Source organism: Anoplopoma fimbria, chromosome 11, assembly GCF_027596085.1.
Source record: "Anoplopoma fimbria isolate UVic2021 breed Golden Eagle Sablefish chromosome 11, Afim_UVic_2022, whole genome shotgun sequence".
Classification (NCBI taxonomy): Eukaryota; Metazoa; Chordata; class Actinopteri; order Perciformes; family Anoplopomatidae; genus Anoplopoma; species Anoplopoma fimbria.
This window is the reverse complement of record NC_072459.1, coordinates 1,820,499-1,843,674: the sequence shown is the minus strand read 5'-3', so window position 1 is coordinate 1,843,674 and position 23,176 is coordinate 1,820,499. Positions and strand designations below refer to the sequence as shown.

Here is a 23,176-nt window from a genome sequence, read left to right as displayed (position 1 = left end):
GCACTTCATGGTTCATGTTGTTTCTCCTCCTTAGTCTCCGTCACTATATCTTTTTTATATGGTGTGTTCTCCTCCGTGCCATGCCATCTCCCCCTCCCAACTGTCTCATTTAAAATGATTCCTGGAAACTCTTTTCTCTGCTATGTAGCCTTCATTTCCCCCTTTGTTTCACTCTCCACTGGCAGGTGTGTTCTCAGTGTGATGCCAGGTTCTGCTGTGCCATGCTGTGTGATGCCAAGTCACCGGCAGGGGGGCAACAGCCTTCATTCATGCTCCACTACTCTGACAGCCCCCCCCCTTCTCTCTTTCTGTCTCTTCGTCGTAATCCCTTCATCCAATGTAGTGCAAATGACAATCTTTCTCTTATTTCTTTTTTTATGTCCATCTCTGTTGTCAGTCCGTTGTGTCCTCCATTGAATCTGTTTAAACTGTACTGTTAGTCAGTGTAGGCTTAGTGTGTCTCTGTGCGTTCCTGCAAACTTTGCCAATCAATACCTGGTTTCTAAGCCACTCTCAACGGGGAGCCGTATAGCCTGATATGTCCACTGTCACTATCGATCCTGGAATTAGTGTGCATGCATGTGTGGGGGTTCTGTTGAAGTAAAAGGAGAAAAAAATCTCCTCCGGTGTATTTCAGAAGTATTTATCTCGCTATTGACAGGGGGAGACAGGGGAGGGAAAAATGGAAATTACAAAATGGAGAGAAGGGGATTGGGGGAGATGAGTGGAAATGAGAGAGAGGTGGGGAGTAGGGACAATCAGAAAGAGAGGGGAGTGAAAGGGAGAGCAAAGGAGAGGAAGAAAGAGAGAAAAATGGGACAAACATTTAGGAAAAACATAGGAGCATAAAGATGGAGTACAGGAGTTCAGGTGTTAGAAACACTACAAGCCAAGGTTGTTTTGCACATACAGTATGTGAGCTTGAGGTGTATGTGAGTATATAAGGGCAAACAGCGGGATGGAAGCAACTGTGGTTGTGTAGGTGTGTGCATGAATACGCCCTTAGCCACTCTTTTCCTGTCTCACCTGTGCAAAAAATAGAAAAAGAGAGAGGAGACTGGTGTGTGGCGAGAAACGGGGATAAAATGTGAGAAAAACAAACAATGGAAAGAGCAAAAAAAAAGGGCTGAAGTGTGAGACGGAGACTGTAGGTCGAGTGACCCTGAATGTGTGTGTTCAGTAATGGGCCTGCTGAAGGAGAGGGTCTATTTTCTTGTTCCCCAGGCCCAGACCTTGGTATGAACATCCACACCCTGCCATCATTTACTCCACAGTCTTTCTAATCACACACACACACACACACACACACACACACACACACACACACACACACACACACACACACACACACACACACACACACACACACACACACACCTAATAAAGCTGGCTGTCTGGCTCAGTCAGTGTTTGTTTTCCCTAAATTCTGCATTTGTTTCATGTCAGTTGTGTTTGCTCATTGTTATTTCTCTTTAGTCCATTTCACTTTTAATCTATTGCTTTGAATTTAACATGTCATAAACATTGACTTTGTGGAGGCAAGAGTGCTTGAATGCTCCCTATCATTGCTTTATAACTAAAGCAATGGTAGCAAACTGTCCCCTTAAATAAATCCACAGAGGCAGATAAGCCTGAGTTCCCAGGTGGATATGAAGTGAAAGACAGACTCTTTGGCATGCTTCCATTAAAACTGAGAGGTGTGAGAGACATGTCAGGAAATGATGAGGTGCTTCAGATGGTGGCAATCAGTTGGATTCAGAGTTTGGAGATGTGTGTCATTAGCTTTGGCAGGAATCAGCCACTCACTCACTCACTCACTCACTCACTCACTCACTCACTCACTCGTTCATTGACGGTGTGTGTATGTGTGCAGTATAGGTGCCAATGCATGAGAGGTTAATCAGTTTTACTGCTGATTTCATACTAGGGCACACACACACTCTCGCATGCAATTTCCACATGACTTAGTTTACATAATTAAACAATCTGTTATCTGGTGTTTAACACACTCATCTCCTATGAGGTGCTTGTCAATTAGTTTGTTAGCTCAGTAAACACCATTTTCATTTTTGTTTTGCCTGTACCTTTGACTTCAGCTGCTTCTGTATCAGGACATCCCACAAACATGCAGATACACGAAGAGAGATCGGCCTGTTTCTCTCAGACTCAAAACAAAACGATGGGATTACTAATCATATTGTTACCATTGGAAGATTCTTGTCAGAGCTACCCTCCTCGAGGTATTCATTAAAATCCTTCACTAGAGACGCCAAAGCATCTGAGAGAGTGATGTCTGATTATCTCCAGCTTTCACGGTCCAAGTCATATGAGGTGCAGAGCTGTCTCTGTTTTAAATGGTATTTCTTTATTTATTTTACATTAAACATCCCGTTGTAAAGCACTTGTAATATTTCCTACAATGGCTGCAAAAGAGTGCAGTTTCCTACGTCTTGTTTGAGTAGTTCTGAGAGAACATTGACAGCAAAGGTTTAGATGTATGTTAAATGGTGCAAAACAATTCTTTTGTTCCACTGATGGATGTTTGAAACGCTGGCTTCGGGGCTCCTCTGGGTATTATTTGAGAGCGGATGTATTAGTTTCAACCCTTCCAACCAGATGAAAAACAAAACAAAAGATGTGAGAAAGAAAGGACACATTAGCTGCTGTAAGATTCAGTGACCCTCCTGAGATGGCAAAGTCAACTGCAGAGAGGCAATCATAATTGATTTAAATTCTCTGGTTCTCTGACTAACAAAGTTTAACAGAGTAGTTTATAAATTCTGAACAACAACATCTGCTGTAAAACTTCATTTAAAGTGTCAATCTCAACACTTTTCTTTTCCATGCTGATAGAAGACTTTATGTAATGGAAGGTGATGTCTTAGGTGCTGCTTGATTTCTCCTCAAGCCACTAATCTTGCCAACGTCATGACCCCCCCTGTTTACCACACCTGTCAGCACGCTTTTAGTTTTCTGCACTAGCTTAAGGCGGTGTTCGCTAGTTCACTGCTGGGTCAGGGTTTTCTCTCAAAAAACACATACTGTATCTTTTACAGCTCCATACTGATTCATTTATTAATCTAGTACGGTCAGCAGCTTCTGGATCTCCTTCTTTCTAGTGTGTGTGTGTGTGTGTGTGTGTGTGTGTGTGTGTGTGTGTGTGTGTGTGTGTGTGTAAGTGTGTGTGTGTCTTTTTAAATTAGACTGGGATGGAGAGAAAAAATACATAATATATATATTTTGTTGTGTTTATATATGTGAGAGTGGAAAAGGAAGAGAAGATATACTGTTCCTCCTGCAGTTTCATTTGCATTGAAACTCATTAAATACAGATAGATTATGTACTATATTACATAGATTCGATTCCATAACCCACAAACTTTGTTCCTCACATCCCGACCCCAGCTCTTCAGGTATGACCCTGCCGGCTCCGTACTACCAGCCGGAGGAGGACGACGAACGGCCCTTCATCTGCTCCCTGGCATCCGACAACGGCATCATGTCGTGTGCTGATGTTCCTACGAGGCGCGAAGGAGGACGCACATGCTGCCTTGACAGGGAGGACGCGCTCCACAGACAAGCTCTGGGCTTGAGTCCTGAGCCGCTGGCCAACGGTAGCGGTGCTGGGGAGGCAGTGGGTCTGTGCATCAACTGGAACCAGTACTACACTCGATGCCACACAGGAAGCAGTAACCCCCACAAAGGTGCCATCAACTTTGATAACATTGTCTACGCCTGGATCGTAATCTTTCAGGTATGATTCATATTGGTTTGAAGACTGGTGAGGTCGGGCTGCTGATCTTGTAATATAATCAATCTGAATAAATATATTTTCTAGATGGATTTTAAAGTTATTAAAAGATTAGATTTCAACAATAGTGCCTGTTAAAAAGGCTGAGGCTATTTTGATCAAATAATTGTTTTTTTGAACTATTCAAATCCAATCATTCTTCTCAAACGAATGAATACAATTTGATTCACTTAAGAACCATTTCAACATGTTGTTCTGTATTATTTGATTCCTGCAAGCTCTGTCACGTTAACTTGTAAATATTTATTTCTTAACACTGAAAATACACTTTCCTCTTGCTGCAGGTGATCACTCTGGAGGGCTGGGTGGAGATCATGTATTATGTAATGGATGCCCATTCCTTCTACAACTTCATCTACTTCATATTACTCATCATTGTAAGTAAAATTCATCACTACATTTATTAGTTTTTTTTAAATCAGAATACTATATCTGTTCCAGCTGACACGTCTAGTGAACAGTGTGTTCTGATGATTTTAAAATGGATAAATAAATAATGTAGTGTAACTGTAGTTAGACAGTCTGGAGATGAAAACCACTTATAACATTTCCAATATATGTGGACTCCTGCCGTCAATAAATTGAATGAGGATATTTCCTGAGAAGTGTTAATAGACTTGTGAAAATCAATAGTAGCATAAAGGACTGTCTACAATCAATTCCTTAGGGAAGGAGGTAGATGTTTATCTTAATTTATCTTTTGTGATGAGTGTGAGAAAAAAGGGGGAGAAGAGGAGGAAGGGCAGTCGAAGGGGACGAGAACATGCATATTCAAAAGAGAAAGATAATGTCTGCACACTGCGTGTAAGAGCTGGATCAGCTTTTTGTGTGCCATGCCAGATGGTGGCACTTTACAGTTATTTAATTCTGCATTCACCTGCCATTGGCTGACTTCAAAACCTGCATTCAGTCACTCTGTCGCAGCAGACGTACGATAAAAGTCCCAGAGGTTTCCCACCAGCCGGTGAACGCGATGATTAATAGACATACAGTCTGCCGTAACGCTGGAAAGTGAGATCAAGGAAATACCAGAGGAGATGAGATGAGAGGAGAACTGCAAAATGATATTGAAGAAAGACAAGTGAGAGTTAATGAATGGAGGGTAAGTGAATAGACCAATCAGTCACAAGCTCACTGAACGATTTCCACACTAGAGCATAATGAAAAGGAACCACACTTAAACAGAGTGCAAGACCTACAAAACAGTCCTTTCTTCCTCCTCCCACCATAGTGCTTATTAGGCTGAGGAGATTATTGGCATCGGGACTGCAGCTATACATTCCATCCCCTCTTTGGCAGATCTGACCTCAGGGTGTCACTCCCAGTGTAAACACCTTTTGGCACCCAAAGAGAGTTCACATGGAGTCACAGTGTAATCGCTTTCCCCCGGTTTATGCTTTTTACATGCTTTTTTTTTATCTTTTGATCACAATCTCATGGCCTGTGTATCGTTCAACCCCACACTTCAGTTATAGTAATATTCAGTGCAGACTACATTGAAATAGAACTGAACAGCTGATGACATCCTGGTCTGAAGTCAAACTTTGTGTTTGTTACATTTAGCCTGTGAGGGCTGACCAAACAGATTCCAAACACAGAGCTCAGCAGCTGACAACCAGGCAAACACACTGCTCGCTTTGTGGTAAATGATTGATTGACACAGATGTGCCGCCCCTTTGGAGCTTCCTGCAAGGCTTCAGTGTGTTTGGCAACCTGCAGTCAAAGGTTCTAAGGGATGCCATGGAGGTGTTGCTGATATTATAAGACGTTTTCAGTCAGGCACTTCCATGAGTCCCAAAGGTGTTATTCACACAGCGAGGGTCACCTTGACTCGCTCATGCTTTCATTCAGTAGTTGTTCTGTTTCTTTCTGTGCGTGTGTTTTTTGTCATTATGAAGGAACACTACCCTTTGCTTTAAGCTTGTTAGTTGATCCTGTAAGCTTTTGTTCCCAGATACAAAACTCAATCCTATCTGTTCGACACTTGATATACTGTAACTGAGTCTTTATTAGTGTCACATTGAAGAGTGTGAGTAAAGTGACTTAGAGCAGTTATTAGGAAGGTGTTCGTGTGTGTGAAGGAGAGAAGATGTACACACATAAATGTATGTGACAGCTGCTGTATGGAATCACATGCAACCCGTTGTTAAGTAAGCCTGCCATCTTAATTTGTGTATGTGAGTGTGTGATCACACGTGCTTTTGTCTTTTGTGAGTGAGAACACGTGTGTGTGTGTGTGTGTGTGTGTGTGTGTGTGTGTGTGTGTGTGTGTGTGTGTGTGTGTGTGTGTGTGTGTGTGTGTGTGTGTTTGCATGCATAATGTAGTGATCATCTGAATGCATGATATTGGACTGCCCTCCCTGATTATGCGCAAAGCTGTCTACTGATCAGAATCACAGAATACTGTAGACACACACACACACACACACACACACACACACACACACACACACACACACACACACACACACACACACACAGACACACACACACACAGAAGCGTGGGGATAGAAGCGAGCCTGGAGGGAAATCAAAGGCCCACACACCTGCAGACTTGCTTTGACCCACAGGACACAGATGGGCATCTCTCCTCCCTCTCTACCTTCCTGCTATGTTTCCTCTCTCTATCTGTGGAGTCGCTCCTTTTTTTTCATTCCTCCCAGCTTCTCCAGTCTCTCCTCCACGTCGCCCTTCATCTTTAATCACTGTGGATGAAAGTCTAAGGCTGGACGGTCATTAAGTTTGGATTTCTATATCTGTGCATGTTTTATTGAGTGTTCCAGCTCCAGATGTTTTGGCCTTGTGGGTGTATATTGGAGTCTGCGTGTGTTCTCCACATATCTCTGTCTGAGAGCTTTGTCCGAGGTGAAACAGCGAAACATGTTCGGATTTGTAATGAACAAAACTGAGACTCTGCTAGAAGCTGCCCTATCCATCCAGCAGTCTGGTTTTTGAGTTGTTCAGCATTAGAGAATATTGATCTAATCATTGTTCCGTATCCAGCTCAGAGTAGTCCAATAAAAGTCATTTCAGCTGTCCTGTAGTGATTCCCATTACTGCCACTAAAAGGCTCAGCAACGTTCCATCCACAATGCACCCCATCTCCTCTCTGCCACTATCCCTCCAGCCGTCACTTTTTTAAGAAAAAAAGAAAAAAAAGAGTAACAAATAAAGATGTACTGAGGGGTAAAGAAATGTCTGTGAGAAGCATTGTGCAGCATGGGAGAAAAGTAAAGACACATATTGAGTTGGAGAAGGGGAGGGAGGGAAAGTCAAGTCAAGTCAGAGAATGAAAGAAGAGAAAGAAAGCCGGACGCTGAGCTGTGCTTTGGTGGCTCTGTCTGTCGGCTCCAATCAGCCTGTGGTTTGGTGGGAACCAGTCCTCAGAGACCTTTAGCGTCTGTCCTAACATTTCTACAGGGGGATTGGCACACATTGTTAGAATCGGCTGAAAGTCTGTATTTACCTTCCGGAAATCACAATTCTTTACGTATTTCATGTTTCTTTAATGTACAATATCTGCTTTAGCCAAAGGCTGGTTTTTCTAGTAAGACACTGTGTTGGTTCTTATTGTTTTAGTTAGGGTTGCCTCTGGGTTAAGTTTGTTAAGTCTTGATTCCTGCACTTACTCTTCACCAACTTTCTTTTCTACAGAACAAGTCATTCTTCAAACTACACAGTATCTCTTGTCCCCAGAAGTCATTTTCCATTGTTTGCACTCGCTTTATCTCACATCATGTGCTGTACGTCTTGACTCACCCAACAGGTCCCACCTCCATACGCTCTCTAACTTTCTGTTCCTTTTTCCACATCCATCCAGATTGGTTCATTCTTCATGATCAACCTGTGCCTGGTGGTCATCGCCACCCAGTTCTCGGAGACCAAACAGCGGGAACACCAGCTGATGCAGGAGCAGAGGGCGCAGTGCCTGTCATCCTCCACCCTGGCCAGCATGGCTGAGCCTGGAGATTGCTACGAGGAGATCTTCCAGCTGGTCTGCCACGTCCTCCGCAAGGCGAAGAGGAGATCGGCCGCTCTCTACTACACGCTGAGGGGCAAACCCCCGCCAGCTGGAGGAGGCAGGGGTAACAGGCGTGGCGGAGGGCATGTGAACGGAGAGCGGCATCATTCCAGGCACCCAACCAGTGAGTAGGACGACCTCAGCAAACGACATGTGAACGTGTCTTATGCAACATGTGACATTTGAATTTCAGACAACATATGTTTTATGTGACGACCTGACTTGATTGTGTAACCAAAATGCCCCCATAATGGATGGTAAGTTAAATGAAATATGGTACAACCACCTACTATGTGTGACTAAAAACATAGCTTGCAAAGTTCTGTTCAAATGACGGCAAATGCTCCCATCCTGTATCTGAATCATGAATTAAAGTGCACATATAGTCTCGTGTTTATTTTGATTCCCATCTCTCTCTCTAGCATTACAATGTCCCCACCAGAACAAGCAGGACAATGGCTCTCAGCCACTCTCTAACTCCATCAGTCTGACCGTCCCTCAGAACCCTGAGGACTGCCCTTTATGTGCATTATCACTGAAAGAGGGGGCGAGGGCGGTGGGAGACTCCGCCAACGGGGAGAAAGATGAGGAGGACACAGTGAAAGAGACGGGCAAGGATGAGAACCATCTGGAGGACAGGGGGGATGGAGAGAAGAAGAGGAAGAGGACATGCTTCGGACATTGTAAAGACATTTGGAATGATATGAGGAGGAAACTTTGGGGCATTGTAGAGAGCAAGTACTTCAGCAGAGGCATCATGATCGCTATTCTCATCAACACTATCAGTATGGGCATCGAGCATCATAACCAGGTAAGATGATGTAGTTTATTCTATCATCGTTGTTACTGACACTGTTAATGCAGTAACCTAACGCCATTTTAACAAACCAAACTGAAGAGAGGCTTTTATTTTGAAACTACTACCAGAGAGGGGTATGCTGTGTTTGTGAACTGATTTCAGAAACCTGTATTTGGCCAAAGAAAGAGAATGTTTTGGATATTGATAAATACAATGGCCCTTGCCTTCATTGTAGGCAAATGCATTGGCTTTAATCCTTTAGACTGACGTACTACACTGTAAATAGATCAGTTAGCGTAATCATTTCTCACTCCCACGTATTACCTCCGCCTCAGCAGATAAACCACTATCACTGCTGATGAAGCATTGCTACTAGAGATAGCATAACAGCAGATGACATTCAGGAGGATGAGTGTGGGAGTGGAGCATCACTGCCATGCAGTTTCCTGACAGAGGTGTAAACATTTAGCCTAGCGGCAGACAAAACCGAAGCTGGCTTTTAACATTGGCCAGGCTCCTCAGAGACTGACAAGGCAGGTGTCTGAGAGCGAGAGTGGGAGAAGCCTGCCAACACTACACATGCACGCGTGCACACTTATAATACACATCCATTTATGTCCAGTGTGTGCAGCGCATGAACGAATATCTTTTTATATTTGTGAGTGTGCACCAACAGAAACTAATGCAGATGCAAACACAAGCTGTTACGTAAAATAGCTTTTTTATTTTTCCTTAATTTCTCTCTCTCTCTCTCTCAGCTCATGCCATTCTTCTCCCTCCCTTGCTAATTTTACTTCCACGTCTCTGCTCTTATATTCTCCATAACTCCCTCTGTGCACCTTTCCTTTGCACATTCCTTCCCCCCACTCACTCCTTTTGTTCCTCTCGTTCTCCCCCCCCCTCCCTTCCGTCCTTCCCTCCTTACCCCAAGTGTCTCTACTGTCTGACTCTCTTTTACCTCCCTCCGTCTCCCCACTTCTCTCTCTCTCTCTCATCCGCCCACGCACTCTTTGACAGCGTACAGAGTAGTTGCTTTCTCTCATCTCTGAAGACTCTAAAAATAAAACGAGGGTTGTGGGGAGGGGGGGGAAAGGAAGAGGAGGAGACGAGCGAGATGGGAAGAGCGAGGCAGACTCCCGTTACACAGCAGTTTTCAGCTCAATTCCCTGTGTGAGTGAGTGTTTGTGTGCATTTCAAAGAAGGCACGTATGCAGAAACACATTTGCATGCACACACTCGCAGAAGCTTTGTCTGTCTGTCTCTTGAGTCTGTCTCTCCCTCTGCAATTTCCAAAGGCTGAAACAGAAGCAGCGTCTTTGCTGTGTGTCTTTGCTTGGCGGTAAAAAGTCTTCCTTCTTGCAATTGTGTTCTGAAACAGGAAGTCTGAAGCTGATGTGCTTCTCCCCGAAAAACTGACTAACCACAGGGCTGCCTTACTCGCACCATGACCGCCTTAGGGGAAACAAATTCCAATTAAAAATAAATGTTTCTCAGTGTAGGTATGGCCTTGCAATTGTGATCTTTTACTATCAATGATGCTGTTTTTCATATTAATGTTTGATTTAACTCACTAAATGATCAAATGATGCAGCATGAAAGCAAGTTAAAAGATCAGCTGCTCTTTGCAGTCGTGTTATGTGTGTGTGTTCGTTTCTCCACATCTCTGTGTGGAAAAGAAATTGGCACATTGGAATTCAGGCTGGGAAGTTGAAGCTCATGCATTCATATTCAAGCAACATTCACACACTGACTGAAGGCACACAGAAGAGAGACAGGGAAGAGGATATTTCTATTTCTATTATTCAGGAGATGGAATATAATTGAAAAATGTACATTGGAGAACACAGGTACAAGGACATGAGGAGAAACAGGGTAAGGAAATGACAGATTATGGGTCAAGCAGGAGAGAAGCAGAAAGGAGAGGGATGATTGATGGTATTGTGTTTGATTTAAACTGTGGTGTCAAGAGCTGAGATGGTTCTGTCAATAGCAATAAATCTCATATCCTGTGTTTGTCCTTACGACTTGTGATTGAGTTCTGGACATATAGGTCAAGGTTAGAGATAACTCCTAAAGGGATGATACTCCATTTATCTCTACATTCCCTTTCTTCTAATACAACATATCACTCATATTTATTTTTTTCATATTGATAATGTCTTCTGCATTGTTTAGAGTTGGTGAGTAATGTCATCGTCCAAACCACCCTGTAGTCCACAGATTGGTCCAGCTTCCAGCTACTGTATCCAGCTCAAATGACTCTCCAACCCTGTGAATCATTCTAACTCTTTCTCACCTCTAATCGAGTGTATTCCTCTCCTCTCCTCCATCATGTCATCATCTACCCGTAAACAATCCCTTTGCTTTGCTCCTCGGTTTCCTTTTCCTTCAGGCGGGTTCTTCTCCGACCGTTCTCCCTCCTCTGATCGACAGGAGGATATTGATTGGGTAGAGATGTGTCTGCCTGATAATGAGACTCTGAAAGAGGGGAAAAAAGGGGGACAGAGAACTTAGGGGGATGGAGATGGAATGGGAGAAAAAGCGGATTAGAGGAGGGGGAGAGCTGAGAGTGCGTTTTCCTCTGACATGGTTTGCTAACTTTGGCAGGCCGAGCTGGCTATTTCTCCACCGGCTTTGAAACTGAAATTCACAGGGGGTATCAGAGAAGGCATCAGATCCATATCGTGCATTACACGCATTCACACACACAAAGTAAAGCTTCCTAAAGCGAGTATGTTGCGCACACACACACACACACAACACACATACAAATGGAAATAAACCCAGGATTGACTGGAGTGTGTGTGTGTGTGTATTTGTTTCTTTTGTGTGATGTTCATTTAGAAATGTTTTCGTTTGCCAATTCCAGATAACATGCTCCACCAGACAATACACCCTCTCCATTCCCGTTCTCACTGTCCGTATTTTTCTTTTGTTTCTAATGTGATTTATAATTTTACATAAACAGCTGTGTTAAAAAAAAAAAGACAACACAATTTGTTCTCCTGTTTTTCCGTCTCCTCCCTTCCTCTCTGTCTGTCGCCCTTCTGAGATAAGGTGTATGCGTTAATTGTATTTGCCAGGAAGGAGAATTTTCTTTTCAAGTGACTGACAGTATGAGTGGCAGCCTTTTTCAACACAGGCGGAGAAATGTGATGCGAACACAATTGTCTCCGCGGTGGCTCCAGCACCTTTTGTTGCTGCAGGGGTGATTGCAGAGCAGTGGTTTAATATCCACTGTGTTTTTATCTATTTGTCTGAACCTGCCTCTCCGTGGATATCATTGCTCTGCTTTTAACCTGGAGTGCTTGCAACTCAAACCCCTCTTATATTTTGCATACCACTGTATGCCACATCTAACTTGCTATATTTCTTCTTCTTTTTTTCTGAATCTGTGACCCCTCCGTCCAGCCCGATGAGCTGACCAATGTCCTGGAGATCTGCAACATTGTCTTCACCAGCATGTTCACCCTGGAGATGATCCTAAAGCTGACTGCTTTTGGCTTCTTCGAGTACCTGAGGAACCCCTACAACATCTTTGATGGCATCATTGTCATCATCAGGTCTGCAAAAAAAAGTTTTGCCAATTGTTAAGTTAGGTTGTCAGCAGGTTGAGTTTGCTGCTATTTAACAATTGAGAGATAATATTTACAAGTACAGTCCCAAAACCAGAGAGAGTTATTTCACCGATACTGTAAATAAATGAGAGCTTTTGTACAAAAATGTGACAATGTCCAACTACTGCACATCTATTTGAGATTCAAGACGCACTTTTATCTCTAGAAAACACACAAGGCAACTGTTCCAATCAGATTTTCTATTTGTTTTGGTGTGTTCCCCACGGATTGCATTAAACTACACCACTTATTTTATGTGACAATTGTTTAATAAAGGAGCTGCACTGTGGGAATATTGCAGCAGTATTCCTTATCAAAACAGTAGGGATTATAAAAATGTCTGTTTCTCATTATTAAGGGGCACCTGGTCATATGATCTTCTCTTATCTGGCCTTTCTCATTTATATTGATTGATAAATTTACATTCCATGATTATAACAATGCAAAAAAAATGTATCTTTCAATTTCACCACATACTCTGACTTGTCACTTCATCTCTTTCTCTCTCTGTAAAACACACACACACACACACACACACACACACTTCAACCCAAATCAACACATACAGTGTGTGTGAGATCATCGGTCAGGCAGACGGCGGTCTGTCAGTGCTGAGGACCTTCAGGCTGCTGAGGGTCATTAAGCTGGTGAGGTTCATGCCTGCACTGAGGCGGCAGCTGGTTGTGCTGATGAAGACTATGGACAACGTGGCCACTTTCTGTATGCTGCTTATGCTCTTCATCTTCATCTTCAGGTAACAGAGGGGGCACAGGGGCATGTATCAATGTGGAGTATGGTTCTGAAAATAAATCAGCTAGACACAGAGGGAGAATGTGTGTACGTGTTTGTCTCTGTGTGTATGCGATGTATGTATGTTCTGTTGCTGCTCCAAACCTTGAATAAATATAAAGAAGCAGAGATAGAATATCAGCAGATTAAGTAAAGTAGAGTATCGGATCGTGGTGGAGGCAGACATAGCCAAAGGCCACAGTTTGTGCAAAATAATAAGATTAACGTACAATTATTGGAATTCCAGCTCATTTTTGCCCAAATTGTATCTGAGCTGTGTCGAGGCTTTTCTCTTCGACCTGCCTCCTTCTGCAGGATTACTTCTCCCGTGAACGCTATAAGCACCTTAACTTGTTGGTGTGTATGTCAGCAGTATATTTGACTACATTCAACTTTTGAATTTCGACTAAATTAGACATAAAGGCCTCCGGCCAAAGAGCAATAATAATAGAAAAACAACCATTAAACTGTCAGCTCAAATTCTAACAACATATTGATAGATGGTTTGATTTTAATCTAATATGATTATCTTTAGTTTTGTCTTTAAAGATGCTTAGCAGGGCACCATCAGCTTTGCAGGAATTCCGTAAAGACTCACAATCATTCCACCACGTCAACTGTGACATCTGAGCAACAGAGAGGGAGAGTTGTCCTAATATTTCAAAATGATTCTCTAATTATTCTCAAAACAGCCTTTACATTGTACTTTAAATGAATATTGTGATGCAGATGCTTAAAACTGCAATTTACAAATACATAATCATTCACCTGATCCTTCATCTTGTTACCCACCAACACACACACACACACACACACACACACACACACACACACACACACACACACACACACACACACACACACATCTTACTCTGCTTTTCCCTCCAATTCCACCTCTGTGGGCGATCACCGAAAATGAAGATGGTATTAACAGAATTATAGTTATTTGAATTATTTATCATAATTGTTGCAAGTGCACTCATCTTTATTTGATAGATATGAGTTCCTTAGTAGCATAATTCTTGCATCTTAACGAGCCTTTGTGTTTGTGTGAATGCGTACCTGCAACACGCTCCTTTACCCCTGCAGCACAGCAGCAAGACCGATGACATCAGAGCTTTTAGCCAGCTAATGCTACTGAGCAAGTAGCTCTACATCTAGCCACTGCAGCTTTTACTGAGCAGTTAATGTAAAGAGACATACACTTTTAGAACCTCTCATGAACCCCTAAAGAAAGCAGCGACCAATGAGTTGTCTGGGTTTCACGGTCTTGTGGAGACTGCGAATATATAGGCGCAGGTGGAAGGAAAGGAGCGGGAAGAGGACAGAAAAGTAAAGCTTGGAATGAAACACAAATAGAAGACTGTAATGGTCTTACAGTATGTTTATGTACAGTATGTGTGTCATTTAAATCTATGTGTGTGTGTGTGAGGGGACACGTGTGTTCATTAGTGCTCTATAGCTTTTGATCATCTCTAAATTTATACTATTTCTGTTACTTTGTCTATTTATTTTTTTACCATGATTCCTCACATTGTCTGCAAACCCCCCTCCTGTGTTGCAGTATCCTGGGGATGCATATCTTTGGTTGTAAGTTCAGTCTGAAGACAGAAGCAGGAGACACGGTGCCTGACAGGAAGAACTTTGACTCTCTGCTCTGGGCCATTGTCACCGTCTTTCAGGTACAAAAGGTTTAAACACAAACACACACACACTTTCAAAACTTTGGTTTCACAACTTGATAAAGTGTGCCTTCAAATAGGTGCTCATTTTTTCTACCTCTATAAACCTATGGGTTTATATATTATATTGTTATTTCTATCTTGTATTTTACTATATTTTCTGTAGATTCTGACCCAGGAGGACTGGAACATGGTTCTGTACAATGGGATGGCATCCACCTCGCCCTGTGCTGCTCTCTACTTTGTGGCTCTTATGACATTTGGAAACTATGTGCTCTTCAATTTACTGGTTGCCATCTTGGTTGAGGGTTTCCAAGCTGAGGTAAGACATCCTGGTTTAGGGCTTTGGACAGTATGCACTTTGCAAAAGACACAACCAAATATGATGGGGGGAAAAAGCTATGTTATCATGTAATATAGTTTGTTTTTTTATTTTGCTATAAGCTGAGAATGAGACACAATAAGTAATATGTTAAAGAAACTAGTATAGTGCCCGTGCAGAACACTTCCATGGCTCCTCAGATATATACATCTGCCTGGACATAGTTGCGTCACACCAAGTTGAGACTAACCAGAAAAACAGAAAAGTGTGGTCACTCAATGTCAAAAACCCCAGCGCAATACAATCACCGGATGTCACTTGTTTTTACATAATATCCTTACTTATATAAAGTAGAGCACGACTTTATTTATATATATTTGGGGTAACGTTATAAGTTAGCATGGCAAAGACTCAAGGTAAGTGATGGAGAGTTTAGTCAGTATATCCAGCATCAAGCAACAAACGTTAACGGCCTGCTGCAGAAGACATGCTTTAGTAATATTGAATGTGTTGCGTTTCCAAATTGCACCAAATTTGACACTGCACGTCCCTGCGTTTCTAGCAATTCACCCTTCAAGTGTGAAGAAGATCAGATGAACAGTTCTCGAGATATGCAAAGGACACACAGACAGAGATTCCCTGTTTTATAGTTGCCTAAATCATGGATGGAAAAAACAAGTAGATGCTGAATAAATTGGATGTATTAGGATTTGTTCAGCAACATAAATAAATGAGGAATAAGAAGATCTGATAAGGGGAAAATAAACCAGCTGAGCTCGGGAGAAAATTGCCCCTTAGCTAGTTTGGTAATTAGCAGAGGACTAATGATTTGAGGTTACTATTTAAATGAACTTGTGATTGGTCATTATTTCTACACTTTCACCCACTCTCTGCTCCTTACTCTTCCTTCATCTCCCATCATGTTCCTGATGCCTCTCCTTTCCCCCCTGTGCCTCTCTTTCTCTCTTACCCGTTCATTTTCTCCCTCTTTATTCAATACAGGGTGATGCAAACCGCTCCTACTCGGAGGATGACAGGTCGTCGTGTAATTTTGAGGAGAATGATAAGCAGAAGGACTCTCTGCATCTCTCAGGTATTCAAATGTTATTGTTTAATAAAGATTGATTTTCTTCGCACCTCTGAAATCTTATGGCCTATTAGAATCATTTACAATTTCCCCCCTCTCAAACTACCACTTTAAACTAATCACACCTCTGTAAAATTACCATTGTTGCCAGAGATTATTTTACATTAAATAAAACTGAACTTCACCTTTTTTATTATTCCCATACAAACAGTCTTTTGTAAACATTTCAACAGAATTGTAAACATGCAGAACTGTTCCCAGAATTATTATTTCACATCTTTTCCTACTTCAGTATCATCATATATGTGTTTTGAGGCCTCCAGCCATTCAGCACTCCAGAGAGCTATCAGTCGTTTCATTGTGTCTTGGGCATTAAAGCCGTTTTCTGCTGTATCATTTCCGCAGAAAACCCTTCTAACAATCGTTTTCCTGCCTGAATTGTAAGATCGGTTTAAATAATGCATGCCAGAAGTCACTTCTCCATCCAGCCTCCTCCCCTCCTCACCCTGTAGGCATAACAAAAGTGAACTCACCAGGAATCCCCTAAACCATCATGCAGTATAGAATAGCATTCAGCAGCCCATTAGGGAGGCCTCTGATGATGTCTGATCACAGTCTCCTCTGAGCCAGAATGTGCCTCTTTAAATGTCAGCTTACCTGAAAAAAAGAAACACATTCGGAAAGTTGATCGTTCCTGGAGACCCATTCCACTAAAAGATATGTTAGAGAGCGGACAAACCACTGGCAGATAGTCCTCTCTTTCATCATTACGAGCTCCTCTCTGGTTCCTCTAAGGTGATTTAGTGTAAATTAAAACCTTCCTCTGCCTCTCTGAGCCGGCCATAACATTGTTTTAGGACTTTTATGTTGTAAAGTGAAGGAGTGTGCCAAATGATGTTTGCATGGCAGCAACAGAATGAGTGAAGGGCTTGTGTAATGCTTTCTTTCTTCTTGAACTGTTTTCCCCATTCATCCATATTATCTCTCCACCTGCCTCCTTTTATCAACACTTGTCCCTGTCCTTCTGTCTCCTTCTCCTCTCCACTCCCTCTTTCTTACAGACCCAAAGATCTGTACTCTGACCCCAAACGGGCACCTGGACTTGTCCGCTCTGCCCCACGGTCTGTTTCCAGGAGAGAGGTTGACCTTTGCTCTCGGCTCCAGGAAGAACAGTGTTATTTCTCTTGGTAGGGCCAACTTGGAGCAGAGGGCAATGGTAAGTGGAAAAAACTGAGAATTTATAGATATAAGTATTTTATAGGTAATGTCTTTGGCAAGGACAATACATTTGCTGCAACAATGTTGTTATGTTATTTCTTCTAGTGAGATGTGTGGGTCAGAATTTCAGTACAGGACCTGGAACAAACTTCTCCCTCTCTTTCTCAGTTTACAGGTCGAGGTTATCATAACTGGGGTCGCCCTCTGCCCACCCAGCCTCAGGCCTTGTGGGCGCGTCGTTCCAGCTGGAACAGCCTGGGAGGATGTCGCCCCTTCTCCTCCTCGTCTCCCTCCGCTAGTCCAGCCTTCACCCCCACCTCTGCAAGGCCCTTCTACGGCTACGGCCTAGCGGGTCTTGGCGGAGTAGTCGGAGGAAGCCTTCGTATCCGGGGTCCCCGCGCCTCTTCATCACCGCACCGCCACTTCCATCATGCCAACCAGGATGAGGAGGAGTCTCTCCTCTCTCCTCCCGCTGTCGCTCCGAACTCTCTTCACCTCCCTTATCCTGCGCTGCCGGGCCGTTTTGTGCCCAGAAGGGACCGCAGAGCTCTGTCACTCGAGCTGCCCCACCTGCTGCAGGTCCCAGGACCCCCGAACCCAACGCCGCTGGCACACCTCCCGCCGCCCCCCATGACGCTCCATGCTCACCACAGGAAGAAGAGCTTCTCTGGGGGGATGGTTGTCGGTGCAGGTGGTGGTGGTGGTGGTGGGCTTGAGAGTCTGGGTGGCTTAGGAGGGGTACACCAAGACTGTAATGGGAAAACTCCTCTGTCTCAGCTTCTCCAGCCCCCTCCTAGACACCACTCTGAGCAGGGTGGAGGGGCCAACCCCCAGGGCCAGCTGATGGTCGACGTCTTCCCCCAGGTTAACACACGCAGCAAGGACCGCGAGGACCTGGACGATGACATTGAATATGTAAGTCACCGTTTAGTGCGTGTGGGAGGGAATTAACCGCTAATAGCATTAGGAAAAGCCTGGTGAGTAAGTGGAGTAATCATACAACTTCCCCATGATACACCAAGTACACAGATTTAGATAAGCATCCTTAAGACTGAATGTAACAGCGTCTTAAAAGAACAAACAACCTCGATCTAAGCTCTTGAGTCCCAATAACCCGAACCATTAGCTTTTGTTGTTAAAGTACAAGATGTTACACATGCAGTAATCTCCCGCTCTCTTGTGTAGGATTTTCAAGTAGTTTGTATAAAGCCTGCACTCTCTATCACCTGGGCCTCATGGGAGTCCCATTGTTTTCATTGTAAACAAGTCTGTGTATGAGAGAAACAAGGTTAATTAGAAAGGACTATTTAGACAGCGGGGGAGAGAGCTATACAGATGGTAATGTTGGAGGACGCTCCGAGCTGTTGCTATGGAAGTGTTTCACTTTTGTAAATAATTTAAAATGGGAGTCCAAACAGGCGATTTGCTGCCCGATTATACTGTGCATGGTGTATGGGCTCTGTATATTACATTACATTACAGTCATTTAGCAGACGCTTTTCTCCAAAGCGACTTACAGTCAGTAGTATACATATCATTCACCCATTCACACACTGATGACAGGCTACCATCAAGGTGCCACCATCAGACTCTAACTAACATTCATCATCCAGTCCACACCGATGGCAAGCCTTCAGGAGCAACTTGGGGTTAAGTGTCTTGCCCAAGGACACATCGACTGCCGAAGCCGGGTATCGAACCACCGACCCTCTGATTGGAGAACTACCTTGCTCTCCGCTACGCCACAGCCGCCCTCTATGTATATGTGTGTTTGTGTGTGTTTGTGTGCTTGTCATGATGTGTGTTGACATGTGTGTTGCAGAGCTTGTGCTTCCGCATCGAGAAGATGTTAGAAGCGTACAAACCGGACTGGTGTGAGACCAGAGAGGACTGGTCTGTCTTCCTGTTTTCCCCACAGAACAAGTGAGTCACTTTAACCCCTCGCACCGCTTTCTCTTTTTCACTTTTAATCAAATCTGTTGTATACAATGCATTCAGGGATTATCTGCATCAAAACTGTGTGGCCTCAAAACGTGGGCTGTTTTGTAGCCAAAGACTCCGACAGCCCCAAAAATGATCTGCTGGCCACGGGACGCGTCTCATCAGAACACTATCAAGGATGTGTGGGCAGACTCTGTTCTTCACCTCATCAATAGGAAGGACAGGTTGCCAAGCCTCCACAGAGAAGGACCAGTATTGATCGCCGCCTTGTTGATATGTATTCCCTCCTGTTGGAGAGCAAGAAACAGGCCTCAGGGGTTGAATTTAATACAATTCATTGAATTCGACATTAACTTGTAGTGATGTTGTGTTGCAATCTGCAGTTTGAAAAGACAAAGTTGAGTTTTAATAAAAGGCATTAAAATGTCCCCGTGCTTGTTCCAAAACACAATCCCTCTCCTACTGGATTCATTCTATTTCTTTTAATCCTTTCCAATAAACACTGCAGCAAAGATATTTAATTGCTTTTTGGCAGTGCACATTGTTACATGCTAAGGTTTGAAATGCGTATTCACTATTTATATGTCCCATCATCTCTCTCTCTCTCTGTTTCTCTCTTATCCCTTTATTCTGTCCTCCCAACAGAGCATTGTACTCAGGAGTCTGTTGCTTCTAAAAGAGCGTTGTTAATGTAATTAGTTTTGAATTAGGAGCGATGTAAGCAGAAGATGAATGAGGCTATTTACTTACCAAGATGTAAGGGAGCTTGCACTCAGGGGGACTTGGCTCCCATTCTGATTGGATGGAAGAGGTCTTTAAATTGTATTTGCACTTCCTTTTTTGCTTCCTACCTTCCTTTATTCATCTTCAACTCTTTATTCCCCTCCTCTTTTGTCCTCTCCTCTCCTGCTACTCCAGATTCAGACAGATATGCCAGTCCATCATAGCCCATAAGCTGTTTGACTATGTGGTGTTGGCCTTCATCTTCTCCAACTGCATCACAGTAGCTCTGGAGAGGCCCAAGATCCTACAGGGCAGCTTGGTAAGTCTCGGTCTGTGCATGTGTGCCTAGAAGCTCCTGTCTGTAGCCTTTTTGTGGTAGCTTCAGTTTTATTACCTTAAAGGTGCAGTAAGTCAGATTTTTACTGCCCCTTATTGTCCCATCTCTTCTTTCCGTCTAACTCTCTCTCTTCTTCCCAATGTTTGGTCCAGGAAAGAGTCTTTCTCACCATCTCCAACTACATATTTACCGCCATCTTTGTGGGCGAGATGACACTCAAGGTAACGTTTTACAACCTGTGTCTATTACTACCAATGAGTCCTGTGTGTAGTTTGTGTGCAGGCACTACACAGAGGCATCTTCTATTGTCTGTCCTCCTCCCTTGTCTCCCTGTTTGTCTCTCTCTCTCTCTCTCTCTCTCTCTCTCTCTCTCTCTCTGAATTGACTTTGCTTCAGTGCTCCCACAGCCCAGCCCCTCCCTTCCCCTTCTTTCTTGGCAATTCCCATGTTCCTTTGGAGAATAGAGCAATTAAGCAATGTCATTAATTAGCGGCTAGTCTTCTTTTTTGGATGCAGTCCATCTCCAGCACTCCCCCACACTCTCTCCTTCTTCCTGTCCTCGATGTTGACTGCTTCTTTTTTAAGTTTGTGTTTTCACTTCCTTAGGGTCCTTCTGTTCTCATCACTCTTTTTTTTTTTCCCAGACTCAATCTCTTTCCTCACCATTCCTTTCTTTTATTTTCTCTCTCTCTCTCTCTCCCCCCCTCCCTTTGCCACTGTCTCTGTATTCTCTGCAAAAGACTTTGGCACAAGTGGGCCATCAGTTATGCACTCCCACAATCAATTATTAACCAATCACAGCCTGTCACGGAGCCACAGGCTTGTCAGCCCCTGGCCGAGCCGTACATGCCTCCCTCTGTGTCTCTGTCTGTCTGAGCCTTGCGTATCTTCATAATGTGTGTTGGTTGTTGTGTAGCATTAATCTCTCCGTAGGACTCCACTGCCGAGTCTAGCGCTGTGTACAAGATGAAGCCACATGAAAAGCACAGCAGGGTTGAGGAATTGGTCAGCATGTTGCAGAACTTTGTAGAGTGTTTTTTTTTTATGTTTTTGAGGCAGCTTTAGAAACAATGAAGCTCTCTCAACAAAACAAAGTAAAGCTATTTCCCAAACTACTTTTAAACATAAAGTATTAGATTATACGAAATGATATAATCAGAATTGTGAACTCAATACGTACTTGTGAGTTTTGTACATTCAGTTTACATTTTGGCATTCAGATGTTTGCCAGGCCCTGATCTTTCAGCCACCTTGATATGTTTGCACGCTAACCCCCACCGTCCCTCTGAAGCGTTACCAGACGCTTGGCAAACAGCTTCAAATGTCAGTTGCAGATTTTTGATGCTCCCACTACTGCTTCGAAAAACACTAAATCCAGCTGTGTAACATCCCTCCCTCACTCGTGAAGCCACAGAGGACCACGATAATGTCAAATGGGTTCACAATGATGTTTTCGGAGCAAAGTCAAAGGTGTTGTGACATCATAGTATATCACTGCAGCAGTGGATATTACAATAAACATACTGTTACATGTACGCTCTTTATTCAATATAGGTACCATTTTGCTGTATGTACGTGTGTGTGTGAGCGTGATTATGTAAAATATCTTGTTAGAGTGAACAGCCTGTTGTCGTACCGTTGCTGATGACTATTCATGTCTGTATCTCCTCTCTCATCCTCCTGTTCTTTTAGTTTCACCTTGTTGTTTTGCTGTCTCCAGGTGGTTTCCATGGGTCTGTATGTGGGTGAACAGGCTTACCTGCGGAGCAGCTGGAACATTCTGGATGGCTTCCTGGTTTTTGTGTCTTTGATTGACATTGTCGTGTCCATGGCGGGTGGGGCCAAGATCCTGGGTGTGCTTAGAGTACTCCGGCTGCTCAGGACATTGCGTCCCCTCAGGTATGGATGACGTAATATATAGGAAGTTAATTGCTTATGCTGATTTTAATGCTATGTTAGCAGATTGTTTGTGGTTTTATCTTCACGTATCTTCAAGTAAAAAAAATAAATTTATTTGTGAAGTTATTAACGATCTCAAAAGCGGACCGAAAATATGAAATATATAATAGATTTAATAAGACTATTTTTTTTCTTAATTTGCTCTCACCCCTCTCACTCCTCTCAGGGTGATTAGCAGAGCTCCGGGTCTAAAGCTGGTGGTGGAGACCCTCATCACCTCCCTCAAACCCATTGGCAACATTGTTCTCATCTGTTGTGCGTTCTTCATCATCTTTGGCATTCTTGGGGTGCAGGTAGGAAAAAGAGAACAGCTGTTTTGATGAGACATGCTGCATGCATACATAATTAAATACAGTATATTGTGTTTGCTATGGTTTCATGCTCATTACTATGATTTTTTTAAATTGAATTCTCTCCCTCCCTTTCTCTATTAATAGCGTTGAAGCTCACATGCATGTCTGTCTATAGAAAATCTCATTGTCTTCCTACTTCTTTCATCACTGCAAAACATTTTCAGCTGGTGGGATCTTTGACCAGCTCATTATTTCACTCAAGAGCACCCTTTCATCTCATCAGAGGAGCCTGCGAAGGCTTATTTTTCTGTTTTATATAAGTAGTCAGACAGCATCAAAAGCTCGGTCTCTTCTTCTACTGACAGCTGTTTAAAGGCAAGTTCTTCTACTGCTTCGGCCTTGATGTCAAAAACATCACCAACAAGTCTGACTGTCTGCAAGCCAACTACAAGTGGGTCCACCATAAGTACAACTTTGACAACCTGGGACAGGTCAGTGTCACATGTGTGTTTTCTGCACGTCTGGTGTGCATCATGATTGTTTTGGGAATGTGTAACAGGACATTCATTTTTATCTG

General features: G+C 43.2%; 1 protein-coding gene across 1 annotated transcript in view; it reads left to right on the top strand.

Moving 5' to 3' along the window:
• The window catches only part of LOC129099110 (voltage-dependent T-type calcium channel subunit alpha-1I-like), a 105,720-nt gene that overhangs the window by 53,022 nt on the left and 29,522 nt on the right, over positions 1-23,176 (top strand). Inside the window, exons 6-22 of the mRNA XM_054608279.1 lie at positions 3,406-3,754; positions 4,096-4,188; positions 7,632-7,956; positions 8,255-8,643; positions 12,043-12,194; positions 12,817-13,002; positions 14,602-14,719; positions 14,886-15,041; positions 16,044-16,134; positions 17,190-17,344; positions 17,515-18,261; positions 19,169-19,269; positions 20,206-20,329; positions 20,500-20,568; positions 22,068-22,246; positions 22,473-22,599; positions 22,965-23,090. Of these exons, the coding sequence (XP_054464254.1) occupies positions 3,406-3,754; positions 4,096-4,188; positions 7,632-7,956; positions 8,255-8,643; positions 12,043-12,194; positions 12,817-13,002; positions 14,602-14,719; positions 14,886-15,041; positions 16,044-16,134; positions 17,190-17,344; positions 17,515-18,261; positions 19,169-19,269; positions 20,206-20,329; positions 20,500-20,568; positions 22,068-22,246; positions 22,473-22,599; positions 22,965-23,090 (3,487 nt within the window). The remainder of the gene's footprint in view (positions 1-3,405; positions 3,755-4,095; positions 4,189-7,631; positions 7,957-8,254; positions 8,644-12,042; positions 12,195-12,816; positions 13,003-14,601; positions 14,720-14,885; positions 15,042-16,043; positions 16,135-17,189; positions 17,345-17,514; positions 18,262-19,168; positions 19,270-20,205; positions 20,330-20,499; positions 20,569-22,067; positions 22,247-22,472; positions 22,600-22,964; positions 23,091-23,176) is intronic.